Consider the following 25,528-nt stretch of genomic DNA (forward strand, 5'->3'; position numbering starts at 1 on the left):
GCCCCGTGGGAAAAAAAAAAAAACCAGCCACAAGTTGTTGGAGAGTAGGTTTAGATTAGACATCCGTAGGAACTACTTCAGTTAGGGCAGCTAGGATCTGGAACCGACTTCCAAGGGAAGTGGTGCTGGCTCTTACCCTGGGGGTCTTTAAGAAGTGGCTTGATGCCTACCTGGTTGGGGTCATTTGAGCCCAGTTTTCTTCCTGCCCAGGCAGGGGGTCGGACCTGAAGATCTACAAGGTCACTTCCGACCCTACTTCTATGATTCTATTACCCTAGCTTTCGCCCCTCATGGGCTATGGGTCTGTGATCCCAGCTGTGGCCTTGCTCCTTGGCCTTGACCTCTATCCTACAGGCCCTAGCCCTGCCCTCAAGCCAGTTGAGACCTCGATCTAGTGCTGTAGCAACTAAGTTTGGCAACCGGGGCAAAGCCCACAGCAGCAGCCTGCCTTCGCCCCATGCACAGATCTGAGGGGGCACATGCCCCCCCATGCTTGCCCAGGAGTGCACACAGCAGTGGGGGCCACCTTTCCCCAGGTGCTCACGGCTCCATCCTGTGCCCCACCCCAGCTGGGCAGCACCTGTTGGTGCCCCTTTGCTTTGTCACCTGGGGCAGTTGCCCCACTCACCCCCCACCACCCTTTGCTATGGCACTATGTCTACCTCCCCTACAGTCTCAATCCTTAAACTATCAGTTTTTTGCTTACTCCAGCTCAGTATTAGGAGCCTTGCTGCAGCCCTGCTGCTCAGGAGTTCGTTCCTGCCCAGCTTTCGAGGTTAGACTACTTGCTGGGCACAAGCCCTGGGCTTATCCTGATAGCCCAGCCCAGCCCCTTTAGGTCATGTGGCGCTCCTAATTGCCCCCTTTCACACGTGCAGGCTGATTCTCACACAGCCTGCCTTCTCTTAAAGTAGCAGGAGCACCAAGCTGCCTACTACACTAATCCAGCTGTAGAAACTGAAAGCTGTATAACTGCCAAGTTTTTCAGCAAGTTATTTATTTGCCTTCCAGGGATCCCCATAGTTGGAAAGTTTAAGAGTAATATCTTTTCCCTCTACCCTTAGAAATTTCTTTTTTGGGTGGAGGGAAGGAGAGGAGAGGAAACAGAAGGAGTCTGCTACTTCAGAAATCGGGAGTAGTATTTACAGCATGCAATTTAAAGACGAAGGTCTGGGTTGGTTGCACAATGCTGTAGGTATAGGAATTGGAGTTTATTTTTTCCCCTGTTCCTTTCAGCCTCTATACTAGCTATCCCACTCAGTTCTTTTCCATCTAACTGGACTTTTGATGCCATTAATAATCCCAGTTAATTCAACTTGTCACTTAAGCCTGCCTAGTATGTAGGTGCTTGCTGTTTTGATGCAGCTAATAGGCAACCATAACCTTAGCTGGCTACTTCCTATTTTGGATTCCCATCTATGGCCTGATTCCCACCTATGGCCAAGTTACCATGTGCTAAGGTTAGGATGTAAACTTGGAACATTTTAAGTACTCTAACTGCCTATATACATACTGCCTCCCCATAGTAAATGTTTTAAATATGTCAATTTAAGTATTGCTTGATTTTGTTCTTAAAGCTGAAAGATGCATACAAATAGAAAATCCATGGGTGTGGGGGGAGAGGGCTTCCTTTTGTACAACAAGTGAATGTATTCATCTCTTGCCTCTGTAAGAGGGTTGAAATCTTGCCTAGAATTCCATTTGTTTGTGAACTCCATTTTGTTAAATGGAGGGCTGTTTTTGTAAAGGCTGTTAATTATGCCAGGATTCTTAAAATGGGATGTTATGTATTAGGATTGTGGTTCACTGCTGGAAATTAGACTTTTGTAATTTAAAAAAAAATCTTTTTCCTGTTGCTGGTCTAGCAGGTGGTGGGGATTCTTCCTCCTTGGTGTCTGTTGTGTATCCGTGTCAGGTTGAGGCAGCTTATCTATACCATTGGTTTTTCATGAAAAGGAGTCTCATTATCTTCCTGTTGCATTTTGGTACTCAAAGCCTTGCATTGTGCCTGTTGAAACACTGGAAATGCTGAATATGCTTAGACAACTTTAAAAAAAAAATGGAAAATGTTTATGTGAGTGTCTGATGTCAAACCATCCTGAAGGTTAGTTGATAAAGGCTTAGTGAAAGTGGCACAAATATGACTATGTTTATGCTGGGGTACCCACAGGCCAGGTCTGGCCCCCAATGCAATGTCATGCAGTTTATGGGGCTCCCCACAGACCTGTGGCTAGTGGTACAGGACCTGATCCCAACTGGGTGGGAAGAGGCATGGAGCCTGATTGTTAGGCCCATGGACCGATTTGACACCATTCAGCTGGCCTGTGGGAGCAAAACTATTAGTATCACTGGTTTTTGGGGTTTTTTTTGTTTTTTGTTTTGCTAATTCATTCAGTATTCCTATTTGTGGTCATGAATGCCTGGGCATTTAGAAGATGTTTAATGATGGCTCTGTCACTTTTTTTTTTTTCCTCTTTGCAGGGAGGTAGTACAGGCAAACTGTGTTCACTGGAGGAAGAAGTTCGTATTTCTTTGCAAAATCAGTGCCAGTGCTACTACAGGAATTCTAGATCCTTGTGTCTGCAGAGTATCTGTACGGAAGGTAAAAATGGCACCTCCCCTTCCTTCCTCCCCCACTGTTAGACTTTAATTTGTTTCCCTGATAGCTTTCCTAACCTGCTACTGACCCCTGTATTTGTATAGAGCTGGTAGACCTCATAAAACAAATGGTAGCTATTGTGCGGGCCGGGAACGATCCGGGCCCTTTTTGTGCTCCGCGCGGGCTGTGGCTAGCAGCCCGGGCACGCTGGGTCGGAGAGAACAGGCGACATGCTAGAATTAGTCATGGACGCGTAATGGTTGATTCAATATTGTTTACTTACGCTGAAGATGGTCGCGGTGTAGGCTGGACAGTTTCCCAGGTACAGCTCCGCTTAAATCCTCGTTTGAGGACTCAGACAATATTCGGATCACTCCCACGGAGTTGTCGAGGCTCCATGGATCCTTTTGCGCACAGGGAGAGGGGTACGTCGAAGGATTGCAAACGGCGACGGGGAGAGGCTAGAGGCTGGTTAGACCTCTGTTGCCTTCTTGAAATGCGCTGGGTCCGATAGGCTCCGCAGCACTTAGAGATCTTCACACAACGTGAAGTCGTCTCCTCCTCCTGATGTTCGTGGAGTCCTCCCTTGCAGGGGTTCTCCTCGGAGTTCTCCAACTTGGGCGGAAACTACCCAAGCTTTTTATACAGCTAGCAAGCCAATCGCTAGCCGCCACGTGTGAATAATTTCACGCAAGCCAATAATGGGGCTCGAATTATAATACAAATGGCGGGGACTCTTTGCAATGAGCATTTCTTAGCTGCAAAGAAGAAATGCACACTGCAAAGAAAGCTACAATTTGGCAGGAAAATAATTCAGTGGTGCCAAAGCACACACAAAAACAAAAATCACACCTTTGTGTTGTGACAGCTATAACCAAGTTAAGTATTCCTTGTTAGTCAGTATATACTTGTAATATCATTAATTAACTCTAACATAACTAGTTCATTAATTGTTACATCTATCTTCATATTTCAGTGACCAGTTTTTATAACTGGCTAGTCATAATTCTTTTGAATTTTAAATCTGGATAAAATGTCACCCTGACTGAGCAATTTCTTTAGTGGTATTCCTCTTAGTCACTAGTCATCGTCCTCTTAGTCTGTAGTAAATGGGTAATGTCTCCTTAGTCTGCTCAGGCAGCTTCTCCTTGGTCTTCAGAATCTGTTGAATAAACTGGAATCAACTAACTGTTGATCCAGAAACACCAGTTAGCTTCACTTTTTCTTCCTGGGGAAAACAGCCAAATCTGACTGAGGCTATGGATGGGAATCCAGAGTGGGAAGTAGCTCGCTAAAGTTGTGGCTGCACAGGCAAGTTGTCATGAGGTAAGACTAGGATGTAAACTTATAGCACCTTAGCTACTCTAACTGCCCACGTGCATACACTTTTTTTTTTTTTCTTTTTCCCCATAGTAAATACAAAGTTGCCTATCGTACTTTAATGAGGGACATGACTCCTCGCACGTCACAGGTGTGCACAAAGGCCATAGCTAATGTGATGTATTTGGAGCCTGGCTTGATCATGTAGCTGTTTGCCTAGAGACCCATGTACTAATTTGATTTTACTCCCCCTCCAGAGGTATGCTTCCTGCTTGCCCACCATTAGTGGCAGGAACAAATAGCTGCTGTGGCACTGGATTACTGCCTCTCATTCCCTCAAGGTGACTCTGCTACCAGTAGCAAGGAGTTTTTGTAGTAGGTATTCCTACTACTATGGGAGTTTTTCAACTGTCCTTCAGAACATAAATTGGAGACTTTATGCACTCGGTATTCAACAAGTTGTGTTCTGGAATTATTTTTGCAAAAGTGCCCACCTCACTAACTGGGGTGTGAAACTGTTGGGCTCAGCAGCATCAGAGACATGCATGTCCTTCCCTCCCTGTGGAAAAGGAAGAACTTGGAGAGCATTACATTTCTGGTGATTCTCTCTTCCTCTTCCCCTCTTTTCTTCCTGTGGCTTTCTGCCTTGGTCCCTGGGGAAGCCAGTAGTGCAAAGGGCCATTGCATTCAGACCTATCATTAGGTGTCTAGAAGCTGGGGCATTGGGTTGTGTCTATTCTGCAGGAACAGCTCTTCCAAGTAGTTTGGGAAGAGATTCCTCACCAGTTAATAAAATTGCTTCTCATGTTACGATTGCATCCAGAAGTGTCTGTTTGCATCAAAAGCAGAAGGCAAATTATAACACTATGATGCTTCCACATAAAGGAAGCTCTGTGTTATTTTACTGCCTTAGGTGAATACTCTTATTGGTGATTGCTTAACACTGGTTTTATTATGAATATAAAACATAAGTAGGGAGAAATCAGACCTGAAGAACTACAGATATTTTTCCTTATGGATAAGTGTTATGGGCAAAATGCACAAGATCTGTTCTCTTGAAAGTCACTTATACAAAAGACTAAAGCTATGGCAGTGATCTAGTCACTTAATATCTGAAAAGTAGTTTACTGTTTAGGTCCCTTAAAGGCAATATTTCAAAAGCTTTTTGAGTTGTATAGTTACCAGCATACATTTGTTCTTTTCCTTTTTGCAGGAGTTAAAAGGTGGAAAGACGTATGCAAAGGTAAATGGACATTATCTAGCTTATAAACTGACACTTTTCTGATTTTGTTTTGTGTTTTCTTAGAACGGTAATAGACTAGAATATGCTTTTCATTTCGGTATTCTTCCAAATCAAAGGTGGCACTATTTGAACTCCTAGCAGGCTCAAGCCTGACGAAGGGTTTTTGAACCCGAAAGTTTGCTTAATATTTATTTTCCAACTATTTGGGTTGGTCTAATAAAAGATATCAGATTCACCCAAGGAACCTTGTCTGCCTAATGCTTGTACAGTAATTCTCCTCCCCCCCCCCCCCCCCCCCCCCAAGTTCTTCATGCCTTACTTTTTCAAGAGTGATAAAAGGGTTTATTTCTATTAACCCTTTTGCAGAGAGGTGGGATTTTTAAATATAAAGAGTTCCTTGTTTCTTTTTTGAGATGAAAGTTGAGCGAAGAGTAGAGCCATATGTTTGGCATTTAGACCTATTGAATAGTATCAGTTGTCCAATTATATTTACAAGTTGCTGTAGAATTGACTATATTTTTACTGCTTTTCACTTTTTGTCTTGAGGCTGTTTCTTCTATGCTAAGTAGTATAGTTCACATTAGTGTGCAAAAGTGCTAATAACTTAAACTAAATTACTGTGCATGCAGTAACCACCTCTTTATTGTACTCTAACTCTTTATTCTTTCTTAATAGCTGGGCTTTGCAGACCTAAATCTTGCAGAGTTTGCTGGATCAGGGAATACAACTCGTCGCTGTTTACTGGAAGGTTATGATACCAAAAATACAAGACAAGATAATTCCATTCTCAAAGTAATTCATGTTTTCCCCCCCTCATACTGTTTTGAGCTAGAAGTGCATTTCTACTAACTGTATGTGTCATAAAGCTGAACATTTACATTCAAGCATGTAATGCAGTGGAAAATATATTTGCTGTTACTGAACATTCCTTGTGTCAATAATTGCTGTTTGTAGATACAGACAAGCCACCGTATGTTGCAATGACATTCTGATTTCTTTGAGAGCCACTGATAATCACTGTACAGAGAGCTCTTAAGTGTAGCTGTTTCAACTGCTTTGGCTGATTCTCTAAAGAATGCACTAACTTTATAGGTCAGTTGCGGATTCTGATGGAGGATGGAAATGCCTTTCCTCCACTTGCTCACTTTTATACACTAAGCAGTACCAAAACATTTATGGGAATTTTTGAAATCTCATGCTTCAGAATGTGATTTACAGAAATGATGTACTTATCTGTCCTGCCATCCCGAAGGGATTTAAATTTGTCTGAAATTCTAATCACTTGAAATGGAATTAGTGTGAAGTGGGGATAATGGGATTGGTAGTCCCTATCATTAAGTATACAGTTTAGGTCATCAGTTTCTGCTGCCTTGAGGCCTGTATTCCAGAAAAACTTTCTGAAACTCCTACCAATAGTTTTAACTTCTTGGCCATTTAATCATAACGTTGTGCCACAACACACATGCACATTGTTTGCCTTTGTAGTTCCTGCTATCTGTGACGGTAGCACAGACTCTTATTCCTTAGCAAGCCACATCTTGAAATTATTAATTTTATGCAGTGGAGAAAGCTGTGTTCTTGATCTAGGGTAACAGATAACATTCCTTGAAGTCCTCCATTTTCTTGAACTACTTACTGTCAATGCTTAAACATTTTTAGGAAGGTTTTATGTCCCCCTTGCAGAATCCTAAACTGGAAATGCAACAATATAACTGATTTCCAATATTGGAAATATTGTTTAGGGGACTGTTTAGAGGACTGCCATGCAAGGTCTTAATTGCTCAACTGTTTTGTACTAATAGTTTGGTGTTTAAAAATAATGCTTGTTTACATAAGCATGTAATAATTTGATATGGATGTGGCACTTTTCTCTTACCTTGTAAATGTAAGATTTGTAGCAAATATTACCACAATGTGCCATGTTTTGCTGTCATCTTATGCTGTGGCTTTTTTCTTTCTTTTTTGATTTGTAGCTATTGATCAACATGCAGCTAATGTCTGGAGACCCATGTTTTAAAACGTAAGTTTATGAAGCCTCATGTGGAATAGCAATTTGTTAGTAATTAGATACTCAAATCTTGTTTAAAGGGCTGTTGATTGTAGCCATGTTGATCTAAGTACATAAGCGACAAGGTTCTTTGGGTAGATATCTATTATTAGACCAATTAAATAGTTGGAACAATTGTTCTTTGCAAGCTTGTGGGGACAACACCCTTCTTTAGGCATAGGGAGAGTCTGCTGGTGTTGTGTGTGCTCTCCTGGGTAGAATAGAAGCCAATATGCAAAATGCAGGTCTGTGAAAATGCACATTTTAAATCTTAAATTTTAAATTTAAACATTAAAATCTTGTTTAAAGTTGGGTATGTAAGTGGAAGTACACTTTATACCTTGACGGTAACATATTAAACTTAAAGAAATAAACCGAATAAAAATCAAATGACAGATGAACAATAACATGGATAAATATTTATAACTGTGTGGCAATTCTTGCTTCGAAATGTTTATTACCCGCTTGAAAAACATACTACACTCTAAACTTGACACCAGGGAAATAGATACAAAAAAATACTTGGGCAAATATACCAAGTCTATGAAAACATGGTTGCTGGAAGGTAACTGCACTGATGCTTATTTTTAGAAAGCCTATTAGCATATTGCTTGATATCTATGGCTTTAAGTGTTTTCTTTGGGAGGGGGCTGGGGGCAGAGACAGTTAGGGAAAATAGTGCCCTGATGCCCCTGATGCTTTGCACTTCTGCACTTGATCTGTATCTGTGGGAGTCTAATAGCTCTACTCCACCATACAGACACTTCTGCATCTAGCCACAAAACAAAAAATGGTATGCTGCAACTATAGGGAAAAATGTAGCTATTAATATGGATTTTGCCTTCTTTCTAGATTAATGAGAGATCTTACTGTGAGTTAGGTCATTTGGCTGTTGGCCCAACTCTAACAGCAAAAATGGCAAGCTTCTGATGTCCAGTGGAGTCACAGCTTGATAAACACAACTTCCCTAACATGGTCAGTAAGCATTTAAGAGACATTACCACCCAAAGTCATGTTTATAGTATCCTGAACACTATGGGCACATCCAGATGAGCCCGCACGTTTCCTCTTGCAGCATCTTAAACCCCTTTGAGATGCTGCAAGAGGCACATGCAAGAACAGGAAAAGGTTTCCCCCGCTGCAAGTTTGCAGTGCGGGGGCAAAATTAGACCCCTGGATATCCAGGGGTCTAAAAACAAAATGGAGTTAAAAAAAAGTGGGGCAAGGCACAGTCTGGGACCGTGCCCTGAGGAAACTGGAGGTTGGGTCCTCCACAGATATGCTCTGGTGCTGAAGGACGCTGCCTGCCCATGAAGGGCAAGTAGCGTGCCAGCAGCAGGTCTTCAGTGCCGGTAAGTAAGGGGTTGAGGGGGCTGGAGGAGCAGGAAGGGGACTATGGGGGAAACCCCCACTGGCCCCCCCCACTCCTCCCCCCCCTGGGCTCTTCCTTCCCTTCCCTGCATGGCCCCATCACTCCTGAGGCCCCTCATCCCTTTCCTGCCCAGCCCCACCCCCTGCCTTCCCCCCAGACCCTCCCAATCCCTGCCCTTTGCACCCCAGCATCCCCACAATAAAAAAACAAAACAAAACAAAAAAAACCCCCAGCATTTACCAGCAGTCCAACTGCCATCTGTGTCGCTGGGGCCCGGCCTGCACAGTGCGGGGCAGTGGGACAGCCCAGGCCTCGCTGCCCCACACTACCCTGTGCTGCCTGGGGCACTCTGCCAGGAGCCCCCCACAGCCCCTGCTGCTAGGGTGAGTAAAGGCTTTTTTTTCTTTTTGTTTGTTTGTTTGTTTTTTTAAGTGACGATGCCTGGGGTTGAGGGGGAAGCCATGGGGTCCTGGGCGGGGGAGCTGGGGGGGCAGCCATCGGGGGCTCTCTCTCTCTTTTGTTTTAATTGTGGAGGAACATGGATTTTGGGGTATTTTACAGAGTGACTGGGATTTTTTTCAGGGATTTTTTAGCTTTCCAATAGGGAACACACCAGAGTTCCTAGTAGGGAGGCCACTGGCAGGATCCTGCCTGCTCAGAGCTGCCACCTTGGACCCAGCTGACTGTGTCTGACCTCCTGAACAAATGGGCCTAGGAGGACATGGTTTGACAGTTCAAAGCAGGCCACCACACCTGGAACATCTTCCGGGCGATAGCTGCTCAGATGGCCGGGCAGGGGGCACACATGGCAATAATGCCACACAGAGGCCAACTCTGCAGCCACAGCCTACTGGCAGGTGGCCCTGCAGGCCCCATCTTGGTCCGGCAGGGGGCCACCCAGAGGCCACCCCGCCAGCCACAGCCTACTGGCAGCTGGCCGTGCAGTCCCCATCTGGGTCTGGCAGGTGTGCAGCAGGCCCCACTGCCAGACTGCTGCAGTGGGTAAAGGGTGCAGGGAACTCAGGGCTGCTTCAGCAGTCCAGCTGGCACAAGGGGTAGTGTCCCCAGGTACCAATTGGCTGGGCCCCAGAAGCTCCTGAGAGCGGGTAGCCATGAGCAACTTGCCAAGACACCTTTTTGTACTGATGGGGCCAAGACAAGGCAGCTTTTTATACTGCTGGGGACAGCACAGGTGCTGGCCCTGGGCTCTAGCTCCCCCTGGCTGCAGATCCGGGAGGAGCCAGGCAGTTATTTTGCCCTGTCGCAGAGCACTGAGGTGCCCTGCTCCTAAAGAGGGGAAACTGCTAGGGAGGGAGCCCTAGCAGTGACTAAGGCATCCAGCTGTGGGTTGCCAGGGCAACCAGGGAAGGTCAGCTGACCAGAAGGGGCAGGGCCTGGCCCTTTAAAACCCTAGGAGTAGGATGGAGTATTCCCTGGTAGGCTGGACTGTTGTTATGGCTGGGTGGCTTCCATTTATGTTATGGCCAAGTGGCTTAAGTCTAACTCTACTGCGGGGTGAAGTATCCCCGGTAGGCTTGAGCGTAGTTATAGCCGGGCAGCTTACGTTTATGCTCTAGCCCAGGGGCTTGTGTTCTGTTACTGTTTAATACCAGTGGTTTGGTTGAGGCTATCAGGGGTTGGAGGAGGCCTCATAGGGGACCCACGGCAGTGTGGGAACCCCAGCACCAGCAAGGGCGCAGTATTTGGGGTGCACTGGCCACAGCTCCAGGGAGGGGCAGTTGAGAAGCCCCAGAAAAGGCGGCATTGGTGAGAAGCCCCAGTGTGGGTATGGTGAGCCCCAGGAGGGGGGGGCAGTGTTGTGAGAAGGCCCGGGGTGGGGGGCAGCATCGTGAGAAGGCCCAGGAGGGGGGGGCAGCGTCGTGAGACAAGGCCATGGAGAGCCCTAGTGCTGGAGACGGCGCAGATCGAAAGAGGTAGGGCCCAGAGAGGACGAGGGGCCAGATTACAGCAAGGCCGAGACCTAACAATGTCTATTCCATCTGCGAGGCTTGGGGCGTGGTAAAGGGGTGGTTGGAGCCATGCATAGCCCATAAGGCAAGGGTGCCCCTGCAGCACCCATCGCAGAACGGGACCCACGAGGGGTCCAGGAAACCACAGGGTTTGAATGTTCATCAAGACATCACCAAGAGGGCGTAAAAGGCAGCCTCTCTTTTTTATATATATATATATTTTGTGTCATCAAAGATGTGGCGGGGCCTTGGGGCCACATTGCTCGGGGAGAGGGCCAACTTGGCATGGGAAGGGGGCCTTGAGGAGATCATGGCCCCCCTGCAGGACCCCGCTGTGACATGCCCTAAGTGGCACAATTTGCTCCACAACGAAGTGCATGTCTGAGCACGTGCGCCGAGGCAAAAACCCCTGGCTCAAATTTGCACCGCTTCTATTTGAGTTGCTGCAAGCACATGTACTTGCATGTGTGGATGCACCCTACTTGTTTTTTAAAAGATAGTGTTTTTAGGAGTCAGCATTCACAAATGTTACTTGAATCTCCTCATAAATATGATACACTGTGTAAGACACACCATCTGACAGAACAATCAATCTTTTGCGTCTCTTTAATGCAGCCATTTTTCTACTTGGTAAAATTGTGTCCCTGTTGTTACCCAGAAGCAACAGGGACAGGGCTGCCAGGATGGGGGCTGCTCAGTTGGGGAGACATTCCCAGTGCTGAGCTGCTGGAACACTCTTTAGAGGCCCGAGCACTTGTAGGGAGCCCTGTTGCTCCTGCCTCCAGTGCAGTAGCAGGGGCTGATTAGGACAGAGACCCTTGCTTACCCATTGCAACCCTGTGAGGCCTTCACCCTTGCCACCTAACTGTAAGGGTGACAGGGGTGCCTGCAGCTCAAGCAATTTGAAGTGCTCTTGGGAAATCTGATAACAGCTTCAGCTGGCTCTTGGGCTGCCTGGGAGCCCTTAACATTAAAGGGCTTGCAAGACTACCAGTGAGCCTGTCTGGGTTGCAAGCGCCTTAAAATTTCTGTAGCAGGGGAGGAGGAGGAAACTACAGAGGGTAGCCCTTATCACCTTTGGCTGGAGATCATGCCTTTGTGGTGATTCTTGCCATCAAGCTGAGGGGCTTTGAATATCTAGCTGCCCATAGATTTTTGTACAAAATTTGTAGTGTTACAAAAAGATTAATGTCTGGAGGGGGCCATACAGCCAGATCTGTCAGGCTTGTGTTTAAACTAACATAGTTTGCACTGAAGGTTTTTATTCAGTATGGGCTATTGTTGCCCAGATTATAAATGTAATTGAAAGTTGTAAGTAGAAACTTGCACCCGACACTAGAATTGTAAAATTTAATTTAATCCTATTAGATTTTTGCGAAATCTAATGTGATTTTAAGAATCAATACTTCATTACTTGTCACAAATCTTAAAACATTAAAAACAAGAAGTAATATCCAACTCTGGGTCTGCAGTGTAAAGACATGTCATTTGGGCCAGGTCGGTTGTTGAAAATACAGGTGACCTGGGGATGGCTAACAGTCTTTCTAAATTTTATGCTGAGTACCTTACCTTTTATTTATTATCCTTTGTAACGGCCTGCTGCTGCTCTATCCCATGGCATTCGCTGCACATTTCACTTAGAAATGTTGATGACATGAAGACCACTTGAGCTGTTAATACAGAGTGTAAGTGCACACCTAGAACTTCAGATGTCAGCTCCTGTTTTTAACGTGTTTGTTTTTTTTTAAACATTAAAACAAAACCTTATGTTGCCAATTTTAAGCTTAACCACTGTTTTAAAGACAAGCTATTAAGCCAAGATAGTGTACATGGCATAATTTATGGGAAAGGTAGAAGAACAGGAGTGTTGATGAATTCTTAACTAAATCTGTTCCAGGATGGTTTGTTAACATTATCTTACAGAATATCAGTTTAAATTACTCCGTGCCAGTGGTTGGTAACTTTTCAAAGCCATGGGCCGTAACAACCCAGCTTAAGTCCAAGGCAGGCTGGCATTCCAATGCAGCTCCTTGCTGCTTGGCCCTGGCACAGGCATGGCTGAAGCCCTCTGGGTCTGCAGTGTGGATCTACAGCCAGATCCTCCATGCAGAGCCTATAATGTTGCCAACCACAGCTATTTGTAGTTCCTCAATTTATAATCCTGGCTACTATTCAGCTAGTTCTCTCAACCAATGGTCTGAGGCCATAAATAAAAAAATACCCCTCAGGTGATGCTGAAAACTAAGAAGTAATCCATAGATAAGATGCACGGGTGTAGGTTGTAGCCGTGTTGGTCTAAGGACATAGGCAGACAAGGTTCCTTGGGTGAATCTGATATCTTTTATTAGACCAACCCAAATAGTTGGAGAATAGTTATTAAGCAAGCTTTCGGCTTCAGCACCCCTTCTTCAGCCCCCAGCCCAGCCTCTGGCTTCTTTCCTTTCTTTCCATCCAGGAAGAGCACACACCAACTGCTGAAACTTCCTTAGCTTGACGAAGGGTTTTTGAACCCGAAAGCTTGCTTAATAACTATTCTCCAACTATTTGGGTTGGTCTAATAAAAGATATCAGATTCACCCAAGGAACCTTGTCTGCCTTAGATAAGATAGCATTTTCAGATTGCTTTTCTTTATTTGGCTGTCTGTGCCTTCTCTTAAGGAGTCTAACTTTTGTTTTTTCTATTTTCTGAAAGTTTCTGAAGCCAAGGTCAGTCCATTGTGAATGACTCATAGTAGTGCATCATTTTTAACTAAACATTACAGTGCTTCTGTCTTCAGTTTAATCCTTACTAGTTAAAGTGCCACATGTATTTATTTTTCAGTGTTTACTGTTTTATCAAATAAAGGATTAAATTTTGATGAATCAACAATCCCTTTCCAAGGATGGTGATCAATTCTTATTGGTTTACTTCTTGTATAGCATAATATTGCCGTGTTGCGATGTAATCTTTGTTAAATTAAAAAAACCCAAAAAACTACTGTATAAAAGAAACAAGTGTAGTCCAGTAGTTAAGAAATGCAGTGGGCTAAAATGACTTTTTAGGCCATCTTTTTGCATCAGGTTCTAGGTGGATTTGGGGGTAACTTAGACTCTGGGGGAGGGGGAAAGTGTTTAAGTTATGACAACCAGAATCTTTGCAACATTAGCTGCATAGCTGTATAGCTATACCAATTACAGTGGGGCCTGTGTAGGGGCCTTAGAGTATGACCATCAGTTTGTGTATTGAGACAATTCTGCATAGACCAAAAGCAGGGCTACAGGAGTCTTTGTTCAATCATGATCCTCTTTAAACCTTTATGGTAGTGTGACTAGGGTGGGGCAAGCAGGGCACCAGCCCTGGGTACTGACTTAAAGGGGGTACCAGTAAGCCCCCCAACTCCAACCCTTCTGGGAGGCTTTACCATAGGAGGCACAGCCCTGCCCCTGGGGATGGGTGGGGAGGGGAGATGAATGGGGCACCAGGAGCAGCCCACAAAGAGCCTATGCACAGCCTGTCCTTCAGGAACAGTCTGAGCCTATACTGCTATGGCAGCAGCACTACCAGCTACCACTCTGGTGAGGAGAGTCGTGTCGAGTAAGACTCCCCCTTCTCCCACCCCCAGGGGTTTGCATAATTCTCCCATCTGCCTCAGGCTCTGAAAGATCCCCTCTCCTGGGTGTTGAAAGAGTTTGTCTTGCCTCTGCTTTACATAAAGGGGTAGAGTATGCATGGACAGGAGGAAGAATCTTATCTTACCTAGTATTACTGAACACAAGCAGTAAGTCTGTCATCTCAATGTGTTTAATGTGACAGATTTTGCTTGAGAGCCTAAATTACTTCACACTCTTAAATTTACTTTTTGAGTCGGAGCAACTGGCATATATCTGTATACCTCATGGTACTGAATGATTCAGTATTGCTTCCTAAAAGGCTACTAAACACTATCCTTTTGCTTGTCAATAAAAGGAAATGTTCCTTTTATATGTGTACCTTTGATAAAAAGCCAGAGTCAATCTTTAAATCTAATTATTTAGATTAAAAATTAATCTGACATTTATGGTTAAGTCATCTCTACCTGGAAATTTGTTTTTCGTGTCCTAAAGATACTGCTTGAAGACTATTGTTCAGTCTATTTGACTTTGTTATAATTTGTTAGAAGCTTACAGAATTTTTTAACTTGGTTTTAAACCTTAGACTTTTTCACAATGGGTTAACAATCAGTTTTGATGTTTTCTTCCAGAAAATGAAGTAATCATTTTCTGGAATATTAAACTTTCAGCATAAACAGCAAATATTTTAGCTAATCCAGATGGTTTTGAGATTTATTTTTCCTCAGACCACTTTCTAATCAGATAAAAATGAGCTACATATTGTATAAGTACATCTAAAAATCTACAGACCTCAGTATTTGATCTTGGGAGAGGTTTTTTTTTTTTTCCTTTTTGTCTTGCGTGTATTAGGCATTTAAGTGCTTTTACATTTTACCCCTAATTATTAGTCTTTATGTAGGCAACGTAAAGCTAAACTTTCAAAGCCTATCTTACAAGATGTGTGTGTGACAGGAGGATAATTCAAAAAACATAAATGGGAGGGAAATGTTGCATCAAGGGACTATCTCTTTGAAGCTGTTACCAGTGTAAGAGTCTAATAGGGGACTGATAAATCAGGTGATGGGGAATGTGTGCTCCTGGGTTTTCATAGATTTCATAGATGTTTGGGCTGGAAGGGACCCTGAAGGATCATCAAGTCCAGCCCCCTGCCCCAGGGGCAGGAAGTCAGCAGGGATCATAGGATCCCAGCAAGATAAACATCCAAATGTGTCTTGAAGGCGTTCAATGTGGGTGCTTGAACCACCTCTGGTGGCAGTCTATTCCAAACCTTGGGGGCTCAGACAGTAAAGAAGTTCTTCCTTATGTCCAGCCTGAATCGGTCGCAGCGGAGTTTGACCGTTCGATCCTCTCATCCCTTGGGGCATTCTGGTGAACAGACGTTCCCCCAGATCCTGATGAGCACCCCTGATAAACTTATAGGTCACCAGTAGATCGCGCCTGAACCTGCGCTTTTCCAGGCTGAAGAGTCCCATGGCTCTCAGCCTCTCATCATAAAGTCTGTTTTCCTGACTTCTTATCATGTGCATGGCTCTCCTTTGCACTCTTTTGGCAACCCTCACTGTAAAGCATTTTCTTGTGATGTCCAATCTGAATTTTCTTTTTCAGTTTGTGGCCATTATTTCTAGTTACACCGACAGGCACCCTGGTAAACATTGTATCCCCTATTTCTTGCTGGCCCCCACAATGAGTTTTTAGGGGGCCACGAGATCACCTCTCAGCCTCCTCTTGCAGAGGGTAAAGAGGTTCAGGTCTCCCAATCAGTCCACATAGGGTTTTTTCTGTAGACCTTTAACTGGACAGGGAACCCGCCTCTGAACCCTCTTCACGCCATCCACATCCCTCCTGAAGTGCGGTGCCCAAAACTGGACACAGTACTTCAGCTGTGGCCTGACCTTTTTGAGGAGGTTCTTTTGACCCTGTGCTAAATAAAGAAGAGAGAGCTCATTTTATCTCCCCAACTTTTAGTTTAAAATGTATAATATTAAACTGTAATTATCGAAGTGGACTCGGTTACTTAAGAATACAAATACTTAAAAATGCATTTACTCTGTATATATTAAACTTAGTAATATGAGTTTTATATATTAAACTTAGTAATGCCACTACCATAAAACAGTTTGGTAGAAACCTACAGTCACAGAATTGAACTTTGTAGCAGACACTTCCTGTACTTATTGCATTCAGCAGCTGCTTCCTAAAGTGTAACTTAAAGCTGGCATGCTGATTTAAATATTTGATATGTGGTAGCTCAATAATTGAACTTTCACATGCTGAACTCTTTGTTGATTGACTCAGTCTTGTATCCATTACTGTAACCTAACCTGTTGCTTAGTTATATGTTTAACCTAAAAATCAGAGAGGAGGGATAATATTTAATAGTATTCTAATGTGCTACAGTACTTAAAGATTTAAAGTTATACCTATAAACAGATTGGCACATACCTTCAGTGTCAACAGAGCCTTCATATGCTGATGAGTTCACTGAAGTAATGGCTAAATTGTTACTTATGAAGGTTGTGAAAAGCATTACCAACTGGAAATACATTAAACAACTCAATTTTGCTATTGTCTGAGTAATCAGTGGTGATATAGAAGAAAGTATTGTGATCCTAAATGGCATGTGTTCAACATGGCTCTTCTTAATAAAACAAATTAATAGTTAATAATTTAAATGAGTATATTTTAAATCAGAAGATCACTTCAGCTTCCTGTCTTTCACTGGTGTACTATATTCACTGCAGAAGCTAATTGTTGTGAAAGGCTTCTTGGGTATTTTACATATGGTTCAATACATGGCAAAAACACTCTTCATACAGTTAAAAAAATAAATAAATAAATAAAAAATAAAATAAAAAAAAAAAATCTTTGAGGTCTGAAGTACTAAAACTATTAACCAAAAAAAGAAAGAGAGAAAACCACCAGTCAGTTGCATGTATACAAAAGTCTGTCACAAAAAGGAACAGAACATTTGTACCTTTCCAGGGACCCTCAAAGTCTGTCAGCCTTTGCTAGAAGGCTCAGCAAATGAATGGACTTGGCAAGACAGACGTGGTGCAGTATCTATTTTCTTTAGAACTTCAAGTTTGCCAAATCCCAGTGAAGTACCATGTGAAGTGCACATGCAAACAGACTATCCATGCTGATTCATCCAAATTGAGAGAAGTACAGCTTAAACGAATCCTTTTTTGTATGCATTTACTTGCAGGCCTCCTTCCACAGCAATGTCTGTAGCAATTGCTGGAGAATCAGAATCCTTGCATGAAGACAGGAAAGGTGGAGAGAATTTGAAAGTACATCATCTAGGTGTATCAGGTATGAAATGATGCTAGTGGCTTTTCTCATTTCTTTAAGACTTGAATAAGTAGCAGCAAATACACTCGCAATATATTTTGCATAGTGAATCACTGACAGATGACTTTTTCTCTCCAATTGTTGAGAAATACAGTGATTGCATTGTGTTAACAACTGTTCATTTGCAGTGGTGTAGTTGAGAGTATTATTTCTGAGTTAGAGGGAGGAAAAGATTTAATATAGCAAATATCTCAAAAGAGCCTAATGTTTTAAAGATTTAGATTTGCTTTTCAGCACATTGTGTTGGAGTTAGTCTGGATTTGTATTCAGTAGAAGTGGTTGTGAACTCTGGCCCTTACCACTTTAAATTCATCATGCTTTTATGGATATATTGGACCCTTAATGTTTCCGAAACTTGCTATAATCTTATTCAATGCATTACAAGTAAACTGTGTTTAATTAAGTCTTTATGATTTGTTTAATTCACATAGCACTTCTTAACTTGAGTGCTAAAATAATTCTCTTAGTTCTAAAAATGATTTAATTGTCAGGTGAAACAATCTTTTTTACAAACTTGTATCATTAACACAATTCAGGACAAGGAAGAAAAATATTCTGTCAACTGAAACTAGTATAGCCAACTTCAAGAAACTTCCAATCTAGAAACCAGCTATCATGTCCAGGTTAACAGTGCTGGCTTTTTCCTTGACAGTTTCTTATTTAACCAGCGTCAAGTTCCAGCTTTACTTGGCTTTAGAAGACAAGAAGGCATCTCTGGCCTTCCATCAGTCATAGAATTCTGTTGGTATGAAGTTAAGCAGTAATATTTAACTTTATATGTTACAGATCTCTCAACAAAGAGTGCGTCTGTCCCCGATGAACTTGGTGCATGTGGACATTCCAGAACATCAAGCTATGCGAGCCAACAATCAAAGCTGTCAGGTAGAAGTTTATTTTTATAGAATTCCTTCACAAATTATTGCTTTTGCTAGCTTCTGTGTTTTAGACATTCCACAAAACTCAACTCAACACTTGTAGAAATGCCTGGGTTTGTGTGGGTTTTCTCTTACTAACCTTAATCTGAATTTTTGGGATGGGGGGAGCTATCTTTATGGACATGGTGGGTGTGTGGTGGTTATTTAGTACTGCCATTATGGAATGATTATGAACCTAATGTTTTATTAAAAATGTAAGGTACGGTAAAACCTGCTTCTAATCTATGGATGAAAACTTAGGTTGTGGTGATGCAAACCATTAAACCTGTAAGGTGCATAGGATGTGTGCACCTTTTCCTGAAACCTCTTAACAGCTCTTTTTGAGAGGGCTCTTCTGCTTTTTTCCCCTTGAAAATTGAAGAGTAAAACCCCTAACCCAAGATCTCGCAGCACCCTAACTGAGAACCACTTTTAAGGGTGACACAGCACTGTTAGGGATGCAAACACCTACATTTGATTCACAAGATTGGAGATTTCAAATAATAATCCCCTAATGTCAAAAATACCTGATCTGGTGTGATCTTTCTGAGTTCTTTGTTCTATCTTTTCCTTGGTTGAAAAATGAGTGACAGCTAAGAGCTGGCATTTTCTGAGGGGTGTCTGGAGTCTAAAAATGTTGAGAGCCACTACCCTAGCCACTAATAAGATAATTAATGCATCTCTGCTCCTTATTTTTTCCACTAGGGTATAGTACATGTCACTCCAGATCATCCAGTTTCTCTGAGCTCTCCCATAGGAGAAACACCTCAGTAGGAAGTACATCAACTGGAATTGGAAGTATTCTAGAGCCATGTGAAGAGAGTGAGCCAAAAGGAACTGATAATAATTTTGATACACTTGTTAAAGATGCTTCTTCAGAAAAACTCTGCAGGTATGCCTAACAAACCTTGAAAGTTGTCTTACTGTGATTTATATTCTGATTAACCATATTTACCATTACTTTTTGAATTTCTGTGTGCATCTGTTCATGCAGGCATCCAGTAAAGCAAGATTCTGTGGAGTCACAGTTGAAGCGGGTTGATGCTACCAGAGTGGATGCAGACGATATCATTGAAAAAATTTTGCAGAGTCAGGACTTCAGTTTAGACTCCAGTGCAGAAGGTATTTTTATGAGGAGGATGTTGGGTACTAGGACCATAATAGCGTTAATTTAATAATTTCTTTCCTAGCTCCTGCTAGTGGGAAGAGAACTTTTATTGGTGGCACCTGCCAGGAGTTTCTTTTTCTGGGGCAATCTCCTGAGTGGAGGGGGTTGGGAGACAGGTAACTGAATTCTGTGACCCTTGCAGTTTCCTTAGAGGCCAACAAATTGTACAGATTATATAAGCTTATGGGAAATCTTCCTCCATTAAATCGTACCTGTTGAGAGCAGGTTGTGATAGCTTTGAAGAACAGCTACTTTAAAAAAAAAAAAAAAAAAAAAAAAAAAAAGCTTGAAAGCTGGTAGTTCTAAAATATATATTCTTAATATATATTCTTTGTATGGCAACAATTTAAAAGGGCTTGTTTAAACATGTTGCCCTTCCCCACCCTTTTTTTCTTTTTTTAGAAGAAGGGCTGAGATTGTTTGTGGGTCCTGGGGGGAGTACCACTTTTGGAAGTCATCATCTACCTAATAGGTATGTAATCTGAGCAGTTACTTTTGTCTCTTGGTACCCAAGAAATAGTATATATAAATATCATCACTTAAGTATTTCCCAGTTCCACATCTTCTGAAGGACTTGGAGAATATGGATTATACAGAACACACTTCTCTAATCAGAATAATTTTAAGTGAAGTTGAATTAAGTATTAGATAGTTGTGACCCGACTTTCATAACTCCCACTTCAACCTATATTCCCCACTTCCTAAATTACCAATAAGATAGTGACACTGCATGTGAGGTAGGACAGAGGTGGGCAAAATACGCCCCACAGGCTGCATCTAACCTGCCAATTGACTTAAAAATCTGGCCCATGGCTGCCCCCATGGAGTTCTGCATAGGACTGAGCCACACCCACTGTCACCCAGGGCAGACTGCATCATGCTTCCACCTGTACCACACCTGCCGCCAGCAGCACCCCAGTCCCAGCCAGAATGCACAGCTTCATGGTGAGGTTGTTCCCACTGCTGCTGTAGCCCCCCAGGTACTTCTCAGCTCTTCTTCCTTCTTCTGCCCCTGCTGTACGGCTCTGGGCAGGGGGGAAACTGTAGTCAAGCAGCTTCTGCCCACACATGCAGGGCTCCAGTTCCAAGCTGCCTTCCACCCAGCTCAATGAGGAGCCACCTGTGGGCAGCTGGGTGGGTGGGTGGAAGGCAGCTTGGAGCTGGAGTTGGAGCCCTGCAGATTGGGGCAGGTGTGGCCTGGCTGCAGCTCCCCACTACTCAGAGCAACACAGTAGGAGCAGGAGGAGGAGCTGCTGGTGGCTGGGGGAGCCAAGCAGTACCCAGACAGCTGTAGCAGCAGTGGGAGTAGCACTGCCAAGAAGCTATACATGCAGGCTGGGGTCAGAGCTGTTAGCGAGTGTAGCAGGAACATGGCACAAGTTGCCCTGGGTGGGGCTTGGCCCCATGTGGAGTGCTGCAAGGGCATCCACGGGCCAAATCGGGGCAGGCAGACCGCATCAGCAGCTGCACTGCACTGCCTGGACGAGCTCTGTGGCGCACACACTCCCACTTGTAGCCAGCTCCTGGGACCTAGTGCATGGGCAGCGCAAGACTTTATTTTGAGCTATTATGCAATTGCATCTATATACACTGCTCAAAAAAAATTTAAATCTGGACAGAAAACATAAATCGGGACTTTTTTTAAATGAAATTAAAATGTTACAGTGGATGTTTTTTTTTGTTTTTTTTTTTTAAGTCTGATTTGGTTTTTATCTGTAATTTGTTTAAAAAAAAAAAAAAAATCTTTCAGAAGGTATAATATGTGCAGCCCTCAACCGCTCACCAAAACTCATTAAGTGGCCTGCCGGCTGAAATAATTGCCCACCCCTGAGCTAGGGTATTTTTACTGCAATTAAGTGTTTTGAAGACCTTAATTCAGTGTACGATTTAAAAAACATTTTTTTAAATTTATTTTTACGTGGAAAACTGTTTTAAGATATTATTCAGGTGCTGTCTTTCTGAATTAACTGGCCGCCCGTGCGTCGTCCTCATAACCTGCTGGAGGGGACTAATACTTAATTATTTTCCATTAAATAATCCTTTGGTTGGCATATGGGGCTAGTGTCAGCGTGTTTAATTCATAGGTAATATGTAATCAGTGTGCACAAAGAAATTGTTGAATTCCAGTGACTTAATTTAACATCTTGCATGCTTGAGCCCATATAATTTATAAAAATTATTTGGCCAGTGATATTTGGCAAAGTGAGTTTTTTCCAATCTTGTAGTCTCACGATTGTAATACAGCAGTTCATACTTGGATATTTTAAAGCACTTTCAGAAAAAAAAACAAACCCTCAAATCGGAATTTGCAAGCAAATAAATAATTGACCTATATTCACTGTTACGTAATATCTTCCATTTAAATAAGAATTGAGGGTTTTTTGTTCTTCTTTCAGAGCATATGAACAAGTAGTGATAAAACGCTAGAAGAGCAGGACTTGAAGAGGATCTTTTGACGCTCCCACGTGGATAATTTAAGATCTTTTTCTTGTTCACTTACAACAGTTATGGAAGCTGAAATCAATAAGTGGGCTCTTTCCAAGGGCCGGCTCTCATTTGGTCTAAATCGTTTGAGTGACTCCTGCTAAGAGGATTCTTCACCTATATAATGGTATCAAGACAGTTTTTAGCTTCTTGGGCCTTGTACAAGTGCTTAGACCATCGTTGTGACTTCTACCAGATGTTAGTGAATTACTTGCTTTGTAACCTAAGTGTGAAACATCTCTGTGGAAACAAATGGTAAATATTTTAATATAGTTTTGTATGCAAGTTCAGTAGTGAAGTGCTCTGTTTGTAACTTTGTTTTCAAAAGAAGCCTTTTTTAAAGAGAAAAATAATGCCAGTCTTTAAACCTTATTCTACCATAATTCATGAAGAATATTAGAAATATTACCATTTCAGTGTCAAAATGGCTAATTCCTTTTATCAAGCCACAATTACAAACATGAGGATTAAAGCTTCCACACAATGACCCAGCTATGCTTTAAATATGTCCAAGATTATGAATTCAGTAATATTAAGCAGTAGATAAGAGGCTTGAGCAAAATTGCAAATGTAGGATTGTGTAACAGATGCTGGGGTCAAGTATCTAAAAGCAAAAAAAAATAAAAAAAAATTAGAACTAATAACATCAAATACCATGCACTTTTTCCTTGGAAATTTAAGTCTGTAGCTGAAATGCATCAAAATGTAACTTCAGGCCCTGGACAGATTGCAAAATAAATTATTTTGCATCAGAATTACCAAGTTGCAGTAAAGCACTCAGAGCCAAGAAGCAGGTTTTCTATCCTTTGTGGTAGTAATGACTATGGTTTGGGGGTTAGAATGAATTTCAAATGAGATTTAGCTCCATCTCTAAACAAACATGAAAAGCTTTTCTTTTTTTTTTCTAGGTGATTTCAATAATATATGAACCTTGGGGGTGTTGCATATGGTGCTATCTGAACAAGTCAGTAGCTTAACACCATTATGAACAAATGTTTTCAACCTTAGCCATTCACATGTGAGTGATTTATTTCTCCTATTTTTAAGGTGCCTTGACTAGGGGGAGAAAGCAAAAGAAAAGGCCAAATTAAGCTCTAAAGACAACTGGACATTGCAATTACTGCCAATATAATTTACTAATAAAAGCACTTTATAATGTATACATGTGCTGTGCAACCTGAAAAAACCCCATGTATGAAGGACTTGCCTTGGAACCGTTACATATTTTAATCAAAACATACTGTACTTAAATTTTGTGTACACAGGATGGCTTATCTGAAATACCTATTTTAAAAGTAAAAGGTGAGAATTTAATCTTAATGAAAACTGTTTCACTGACAGCTCTAAAAGCATCTTAGCTTTTGTTCTTTGTTTTAAAGGGGTAAAGGACAAATCTAACAATTTAGTCTTGTATTTACTGTAATTTAATTCCAAGTTGCAATATAACTCTATATTTATTAAGATGTGTTATGTAATGTAGTAACCCACTTTAAAAATAAGCTTGGATGACTCAAAACAGTACTTTAGTCACTTTTTTTTGAAGGTTTTGAATTGTTTGATTCAACTGATATGTAGAATCCTGTGGAAGTACAATTTGAAATCTTAATTCCTAGGCTGAATTAAGAAAAACCTGTGGCTTTTACTTTTTCCATAAACGTGTAGTATAAACTAAAGTCATGATTTATTTACATTAACTTAAAGGAAACTTTAGACTTCAAGCTTTGAGTATTGTTAAATGAGAGCTATTTCTTCATTATGGTACTTAAAAGGACTATTTTTCTATTTCTACTCCATTACATCTCTTTAATTTGGATTTTTTTCTAAAGGGCAAAATGTATTGAAATGAAACTGTTTTGTAATGCTAGTGACAGTAAAAGGTGAGAATGGGGAGATGAACAAAATAAGTTTACAAGAAATGTAAAAATAATCCTTTATGTAAAAAAACAAAAAACAAAAACAAAAAAAACCAACAACCCTTCTATATATATTTATGTAATAAAGATGGAGATGCCTGTTTTTTAAATGTTTTAATAAAAAGTATCTAAAGTTTTAAACTAAAACAGAATCCATAGCAGTAAAGTATGAAAGGTGGACACCTTGGCTAAATCTTTTTGCAACAGAAATCTGGATTTCCCATGATACCATAATTCTAACAGTAATTTTGCAGTCACTGAAGATTTAAAACTTTTTAAAACTTTAACCTTTAGTGAATATAAGTAGTTTGGGGGGTTTTTTGTTCTTTTTATTTTGATGTATGTAAAATTGGTCTCTAAATAGGTGTTGTGGGGTTGATTTTGGACTTGGGTTGTCACATCACTGATTGGAAATAAAAACCAAGTCACAAAAAGATTATATGACTCAGTTATGTCCACTTTTCACTTGAAACAAATTTCTCTGCCTCTCTGGGGAATTGATACTAAAAATGCTTGCCTTATCTTTGCCTTGGACTTCAGTAAAAAGTTAACCAATTTTAAAAGTAATAATGTTGTCTTCTGCATAGAAATACTGAAATTGAGCCACCTTGCTTCATTGGTTTTAAAAAAAATCATGTTGTTGGTATTCCTCCACTTACCCGTGCCACCTGATCAGTCCTACCATTTAAAAAGCTACAGAATGTAGTAGGATGCTCAACTAATCAAAAGCTAACTTAGCCTGAAGGCTGCCCAGTTTGTCACCAGCCTTCCTATTTGAAACAACTGTTAAGTTTTAATAGCAGCAAGTATTGTCACTTACGTCAGATGAGTCTGGAAGATTTTTGTGAAATACAGTTTTCTTAGGGAGTTTAACCAGTGGTCCTAGCCTTTGGCCAAGATGCTGAGTTACTGCAAACTGGTGTGTTGGTTTGGTGCCTGGGCTGATGCAACATACTGAGCACATTAATTATTCAGTGTATAAAGATAACAGGAATGTTCTGAAAACAGAATTCTTTAACCTTTGGTATCCTCTGAACTGTGGGTCTAATGTAGCCAAGCCTTCATAAAAACAAACAAAAAATCCATTTTTCCCCCTAGCCAGGGCATGGCATCACTATTTGAGATGGTTACAGTAATGACTTTGTTTTTGTTTTTATATCTTTTCCTGATTTTATACAACTTATTTCAGCTCTAAGCCAAAGTATTTTTGTGATTTGAATACTTATGCTGCCCTTAGAGTGGTACACATTTGTGACACAAATAATTTCTAAGTACCTAGATAGGCAGTGACAAGCTGAAATGAATTATCTTTCTATCTGTAGGAAAAACAGGTGTGCAATATGCATGTCTAAACACTTCTTCTCTTTCTTGATTTGAATAAATTCCGTAACCCAGATTTCAATTGCACATTGAAATGTATAGCTATCTATCATGGAGTAACAGTTCTTATAGCTTGCTGGAAGCTGCTGCCTCTTGCCACATCAGTCCTCCAAAAGGAGGAAAGTTTATGTAAAAGTTTTATGTAAATCTGAATAAAGCTCTAATTGTTTTCATTG

General features: G+C 41.7%; 1 protein-coding gene across 1 annotated transcript; it reads left to right on the forward strand.

The window, feature by feature from the left end:
* Positions 1-2,464: 2,464 nt before the first annotated feature.
* FAM102B (family with sequence similarity 102 member B) lies at positions 2,465-25,528 on the forward strand (the record flags this gene model as incomplete). Its single annotated transcript, XM_006025636.3, has 10 exons — positions 2,465-2,602; positions 5,133-5,162; positions 5,838-5,954; positions 7,136-7,182; positions 17,348-17,454; positions 18,280-18,375; positions 19,113-19,299; positions 19,402-19,529; positions 19,978-20,047; positions 21,972-25,528. Coding segments are annotated over 10 exons (951 nt in total), but the record flags the coding sequence as incomplete, so codon positions are not given.

The sequence above is a fragment of the Alligator sinensis genome, unplaced genomic scaffold (assembly GCF_000455745.1).
Source record: "Alligator sinensis unplaced genomic scaffold, ASM45574v1 scaffold535_1, whole genome shotgun sequence".
In the NCBI taxonomy this organism is placed as follows: domain Eukaryota; kingdom Metazoa; phylum Chordata; order Crocodylia; family Alligatoridae; genus Alligator; species Alligator sinensis.